This window comes from Papaver somniferum, chromosome 2 (genome assembly GCF_003573695.1).
Source record: "Papaver somniferum cultivar HN1 chromosome 2, ASM357369v1, whole genome shotgun sequence".
Classification (NCBI taxonomy): Eukaryota; Viridiplantae; Streptophyta; class Magnoliopsida; order Ranunculales; family Papaveraceae; genus Papaver; species Papaver somniferum.
Window position 1 is genome coordinate 147,327,159 of NC_039359.1, and position 7,180 is coordinate 147,334,338.

General features: G+C 37.8%; 1 protein-coding gene across 1 annotated transcript; it reads left to right on the top strand.

The window, feature by feature from the left end:
- The first annotated feature begins 1,656 nt into the window (after positions 1-1,656).
- On the top strand, positions 1,657-3,216 carry LOC113354094 (1-aminocyclopropane-1-carboxylate oxidase homolog 1-like). The gene is made up of 3 exons (XM_026597532.1): positions 1,657-2,280; positions 2,369-2,714; positions 2,807-3,216. Exons 1-3 carry the CDS (start codon positions 1,721-1,723, stop codon positions 3,050-3,052), a joined length of 1,152 nt encoding a protein of 383 aa, XP_026453317.1. The 5' UTR covers positions 1,657-1,720; the 3' UTR covers positions 3,053-3,216.
- Positions 3,217-7,180: the final 3,964 nt, after the last annotated feature.

Sequence of the window (7,180 nt, forward strand, 5' to 3'; positions counted from 1 at the left end):
TACATGAATGGATTGTTTCTTGGTTTACTACTACTGGGAAATCTCAAATTGAGCATGGGAAATACATTATTAAGCTTATGTTCACTGTCTGGTATATATGGAAGGATAGATGTAATTTGATTTTTCAATATACTCATCCTAATAGAAGTAGTACCATCTCTAGAATTCAACTTCTTACTTCACAGTGTACTGCTAATTTTAATGTTGTAGCTACCTCCAATACCCAGAATACATGTATAAAGGATTGGATGCCACCAGAAGATGGATACCTAAAACTGAACATTGATGCTTCTTATATTTCAGAAACAAGGAAAGGTAGTATTGGTCTAATATTGCGTAATCATCCAGGTCAGGCAATAGGAGTCAAAGGAGCTAATCTGGAGGAGGAGGTGGATGAATAAGTAGGAGCTGAACATTTTGAATGCAAAGCTCTTATCCAGGCAGTAGATTGGATGGAGGAAGCTGGTTTCAATAAAGTCATTTTTGAGTTGGACTTGCTAATGTCGTGGAATCTGTTAACTGTGAAGAATCTAAAGTTCACTGGTTCAATCAACATCTAATAGCTGCAGTCAGAAACAAGTTTTTAAGGAATAAAATTTGGTTTTGCAAAGTAGTTAATAGGTCAAGTAATAGTGTATCTCATGAACTAGCTAGAAAAGCTAGGCTTGAAGCATTTTCTTATTTTTATGTTTCAAACTTTCCACTGGATAGAAAAAGACTATGTATTCCATTCCATTCATTAATAAATCCCTTTTAGTATAAAAAAAAAATCAAGTCTATATAATAGTTTAGTCATTATCATCGATTTATCCCAAGAGCAAGTGAAAAATCAATGATACTACAAGTTTATTAACCTCATTTCTTACTCTCTAGAAAAATATTTGCGTCAGGATATAGCCCTATCATAAAATTCAGAGTCCGTCCATGTAAGACATGGATCCTTTAGAACCCATATGAAACTATCAGTCAGCTTGTTCGGGACCAATAACAAAATAACCCTAATTATAATTAGATGGTCGCTGATGTTAAGGGCGAGCATGGGCCACTATGGACAGGTTTTCACCTCATCTGCATCCAATTCAATTCATCAAGAATTTCAAATATGGCATCTATATCCAATCCAGCATCCAACGAAAGCGCGGATAGACAGATTGTATCTGGATAATGATTTGTTTAATAATAAAAACCTTAACTTGGAGAATAAAAAACTAACAAAATGACTTAAATACAATGACCAATAAAGAAAAAGAAAAAACGACTTGGATTTGTATCTTAATTTCAAGTCCTAAATGTTTGATGGAAGAAAATGACCAGGAGATAAATTCGTTATACTATGTCTAACGGATTTTTAAGATTGTACCCATGCCCACACCCAATTCAGAATCCGTTGGATTTCAAATATTGTATCATACCACAAAAATGCAGTTGGTCTGGATCAAATCGGCGGATTTTGAACCAAATGCTGACGGGTAGCTGCTATACTCGCTAGTCCAGCTTAATTAAGAATGACAACTTCGCGTTTGCGAATTCGCTAGCTCATTTGAGACCCCACGAGGTCAATGGGTATGTATCACGTGGGTATCATTCTCATGCCTGTTCGTATTATATATAGTCATCAACTTCTAGCTAAGCTGTCGAACCGAACAAGAGCTCTACGTAGAAAAAGAGAAAAAAAAAAAAAAAAAAGATCTTACCTGTGAAATAATCGGAGCAGGAAATTATGGTGATTCGGGATTTTAGCAGTGACGTTGATATCAATTCAAGTGAAAATTATCCATCGGAAGCTTATGATAGAATGAAGGAGCTGATAGCATTCGATGATACAAAAGCTGGTGTGAAAGGCCTAATAGATGCAGGAATTCAAAATCTCCCTCGAATATTTCACCGACCACCTGCGGATATTATCGCTAATGAGAAGCCGAGATCCCAGTTCAAAATTCCAACCATAGACCTTGGGGGCGAAAAAAAGTACGACGGTGAGCACCGGAAAATGATAGTAGAACAAATTAGAGATGCATCTGAGAAATGGGGTTTCTTTCAAGTAGTCAATCATGGTTTCCCGCAAAATGTTATGGACGAAATGACTGAAAAGTTTCGTTTATTTAATGAGCAACCAACCGAAGTTAAGGCTATGTACTATGGACGTTATGTCAGTCAGAAACCGGTATATTTTAGTAATTTTGATCTTTTCCAAGCACCTGCTGCCAACTGGAGAGACAGTTTTTCATGTAACATGGCTCCTGTTCTTCCGAACCCAGAAGATTTTCCCGATCTTCTCAGGTACAAGTAACTCAGCTCATTTTTCTCTCTTTCAGTGCTGTTGGTTCTACACTATAGTTAATTAATGACTTAATTTGTACATGCACAGAGAGATAGCAATTGAATACTCGAAGTATGCAACTAAGTTGGGATCTGAATTGCTGGAGTTCCTATCCGAGGGTCTAGGTTTGGAAATGGATTACCTTAATAAGGTTATGGACTGTGATAAGGGTCACGTCATGGTTTGCCATTATTATCCAGGATGCCCTCAACCAAAACTTACTATGGGCACAACCGAACATTCTGATCCCACTTTCATCACCTTACTGTTAAGGTCGGGCGATAATTTGTTAGACGATAGTATTGGTGCACTGCAAATAAATTATCAGAACCAGTGGCTTGCTTTGTCTCCTCCTCCTGGCTCTTTTATCGTCAACATTGGTGATATGTTGCAGGCAAGTAATTATTCTTTTATATTTATCATCGCCATCGCCAAATTTGAAATGCATTTTGAAAAAAAATCAATGTCTATTTCCGCTTCTCGCAGATTGTGTCCAACGACCGTTATAAAAGTGTGGAGCATAGAGTACTGGCGAACCACGACGGCCCTCGAGTATCAGTTGGAAGTTTCTTCCGCACCCTTGGGGAATCAAAGTTCTGCGGTCCAATCAAGGAACTATTATCAGAAACCAATCCTCCTATATACAGAGACACCACCGTTGACGAATATTATCAGCATAACCTCAACAAGGGACTTAATGGAATTTCTAATTTATCATATTTCAAGCTGTGAAAGTCGTATCTGTATGATTTCTTGTCTGCAAGTTATTCTGCGTGTTTGGTATCTAAGTTTGTGTTTTTAGTTTTTCCATCTTTGTATTATCATGTAATAATGGCGTTAGGTCGTATGTGTATGACTTCTAATACGTCAAGAAGTGTGCTCGATTTCTTTTTTTTGTTGGGTTGTTTTGTGTTTGGTGTCTGGTGGCAAGTGACTTGACATATGTTAAATTTGTCCAGATACACACTAGCTTGTATCATATGTTAAGCACTATGACTCGACATATATATGTATTTAATTCTAAAATAGAAAAGCGTGTTTAATTAAAACGTTGTTAACATGTCGCTCTTAATTCAATGATCTACAAAAGCACATATATGCTAAAATTTGCACAATAGATAGTTATAGATAGCACTTACTCCATTTTATTTATTTATTTCCATTTTTATTTTGATGGAATGAGAACTTTATTAAACTACGAAATTTTATACAACATGTTGGCAATTTCATGTTGATTGACTGTATATGATCCTGCATATGTTTGGACATATGTTGTAAAGCTTCTTTTGCAAAAAAGTCCACTAATGAGTTGTGTCTTCTCTTAATATGCTGACACTGAGGTAGGAGGGGCGACGTTCTTCAAGATTGATCTGTTGTAATCTTTCAGTTCTAGCTACTTGTCCTTATGCCCTCTTATGGACCACTAGCTTTGTTGTTATATGATGTCTGATAACTGTTTGCAATCAGTGGCTATGCTAATTGAGGACTACTGATGACTAGCACAAATATTGTCGATGAGTCTGACATAGGTGAGCAACGCATCTAATCATGGACTCCAAATAGTTTTACTAGACACGGCAAAAATAAATAAATACCGAGACTTGCACTGAGGGAAATCGAGCGTACACAGTGGAGCGTTCTGTATATTGGGATAGGAAAGGGCAGAAATGGACCCCATCATCCCTCTCACACGCTGCACAGTTCGGATTTTTTTCGGTCAACCAATCATTTTCCGATTCCAAAAGAAAAACACGAAAAAGAGCATCACATCCAATCATGGACTCCAGAAGAGAAACATGGAGAAGAGATTGTCCAAGACTATTAGAAGGGATGCTTACTGGACAAACTACCTTTGAATGTTGTCTTAGGACAACTCCTACGGAGCAAAAATTCATCCATATCTTTGTGATGATCCGCATTTTATGAATAAAAAACGCCACTATGGGCAAGATTTAGGTCAACAACTCTATGAAGTCCAGATGGTACTCCACATATTTGAAGGGATTGCTATGGATTAGTCCATCCGGTCGTAGGCTGACTGGATATATCATCCGGACATTCTGGATGACATTTTTTTTGTTTTTTTCTTGTCTGATCACTTAATGACCGGATGCAACTGATTTTTTTTTCTATATATCCGGTCACTTCATGACCGGTTGAGCGTTTTAATTTTTTTAATGACGGAAATAAGGACAAATTTCTATGATACAGGTACTGTTTGTTTGAGTTAGCAACACGCATAAAGCGTTGCAAATTTAAAATCTAAGGTTAATCACAAATTCACCTCACCAGTTCATCCAAAAGCCGGAAGATTATATATATTTTCTTTGAAATCCGGACTATAAGGGTCCCGATGGACTAATTTGTTTTGGGTTTCCAATGGTGAGTTTTAAGTCCATTAGTTACCGAGGATCCACGAACATATGGGGACTCTTTAAATTATGGATGTTTTTACCTCCATATTATAGGAGTTGCCTTTATAAAAAAGAAACCTCCCTATCATAGGAGTTGCCCTTATAAAAAGCAAATCAGATGGCCCTTAACGTTTTTTATTTATTTTTTCCTTTTTCTTATGAGTAATTCTATGTTGACGCCGGATTATTCCGGGGTAAATCCTGAAACAGTCCACTACGAGGAAATATAGGGGGTGCTTTTCACCCACCTGGGATCTTACAAAGTTTGTTTGTAGCAGGATATCCAACGGGATTATAGTGTCGGGATATCTGGAATTGTTGTTTTTTGTAGTGTAGTGAGGACGTGGGGTTTGAAGCTGACAGTCGTAAAACATACGCTTAAATAAATAAATATAAAAGATAAGCTTAAATAACCTTAATTCCTGGCTTGATAGGGTATACCCAAATTAGTTGGGATATACCTAATGAGACAAAAGCTAGGTCATTATGAAGTAAAAGAAGCCACCCCTTATGATTGTACTTTCTAAATGGCAAAATTGTCCCTGCAATGATTACACTAATTTAATTGAAATGATTAGATTAATTAAATTAATTAGATTAGTTAATTGATTTATAGGAGTGGGTTTGGAAATAATTGAGAGTAGGAAAGAGTATGAAGTAGTAGGGGGGAGTTAGGGTTTTTCAGAAATTTGTGATATGAGTGAGATGAGTGATTCAAATCCAGATTTTGAAGTGGGGAGTCTTCTAACTTTCCTCCTACAGATGAGTACTTATATGATGACCTACCAAATCATGATCAAATGGATTACATGCATGATCCTCACTTTTATTTTCCTCAAACTCAAGATGGCTATGGAAGTGATGAATATCTTGAGCCAAACGTAGAATCCAATGACCCAGAAGAAGAGAATGGAGCTGCAAGTAATCAGGTAGACAACCTACGTGGTGAAGATTGTGATTTTTCCATGCAAATGATCGATTTTGGTTTGTTTTTCTTTTCACTTTTGCTTCCCAGTGTCGGCAAGGTCGACGCTTGTCAATCATGCCGACCTTAAGCGCCGGCGTGATTTATATTTGAACAACATGCCGACTTTTCATGAGCAGTACCCATGTCGGCAAGGTAGAAAATTTGAACCCTTCCGACTTCCAGTTTTTTTGCACAGGAGTCGTGATTTTAAAATGCTTACGTCGGCATTGTAGTGGATACGTAGACCCTACCAACTATATCTCGGTCGACAATGTTGGATTTTTCTACCATGCCGGGTACTTTGTAGTCGGTACGATTTTATATGTCGACCATGCCGACTTTGGTAATACATATCAACTTGAATCCAAAGAGAGGTTTGTGTATGCTTTTACTTACGACTATAAACATTTCAAACTTGAATCCACAAGTATGGTAGAGCAAGCTCATGGGAGACTAAAAGGTCTACTTTTCACAAGTCAAAATGGGATTGTGACGGTGAAACATGTTATCCATGAGTACACTAATAATGATATCGACAAGATAAAAAAGCAATTCCAAGAAAGTAGCTTCTATAAGTTGAAGGAGTTTAAGGAGGATGATTGGTTGCTTGTTGGTATACATAGAAACGTCTCGCATTGGGCAATACGTTTCATGATGAAACATCTCAAGTTGTATCAAAAGTATGATGATCCGAGCACTCCTTGTAAGTGTAGGATAATGAAGGCTATCGGAATTCCATGTCGTCATATGCTTGGTAGGTATAAAACTTCCATTCCTCTTGAAGATATCGATCCTTATTGGAAGCAACTATCTTTCAAACCGGCTCCAAGAGAACATCCTGATGAAGAGTTTTGCGACATGGAATTTGGGAGAATAATCCTCGACAAGTACCCCAAGTTGAATAACAAACTCTGAAGCACAAGTTGATGCCGATTGTTTACCCTTTTATGGAAGAACTTCAAGAACCGGCGAAACAAGATCCTTGTGGTAGACCACCTACCACAAAGACGAGGGCGGAAGAAAGGGAACAAATTAAAGAGTATTTGAGTACAAAATGCGATCCATGCGGACATGTTTATACCGAGGCGCAATACAAGGAAGAGTCGGATAAAAAGAAAAGAGGTCGTCCGAGGAAAGAAACAACTACACCAACGGTTTCAAACTTGAATCCAAATAGCACTCCATTTATTGAGAGTCAACCAAGTGTGGAATTTGTTGGAAAGAAAAGGGGTCGGCCAAGGAAGGATTCAACTACACCAATGGTCTCAAACTTGAATCCAAATGGCACTCTACCTCTTGAGAGTCAAGCAAGCCAAGGGGATGTTGCGAAGAAAATAGGTCGTCCAAGGAAGGTAGTACAACCGGTATTGCAATAGTATCGCGTACAACTCCCTCAAATTATTCAAGAGTTCGTTATTGGTATCGACGACGTCCCAAAGGATGGAAATTGTGGGTTTCATGTTGTCTCGCAACAATTGG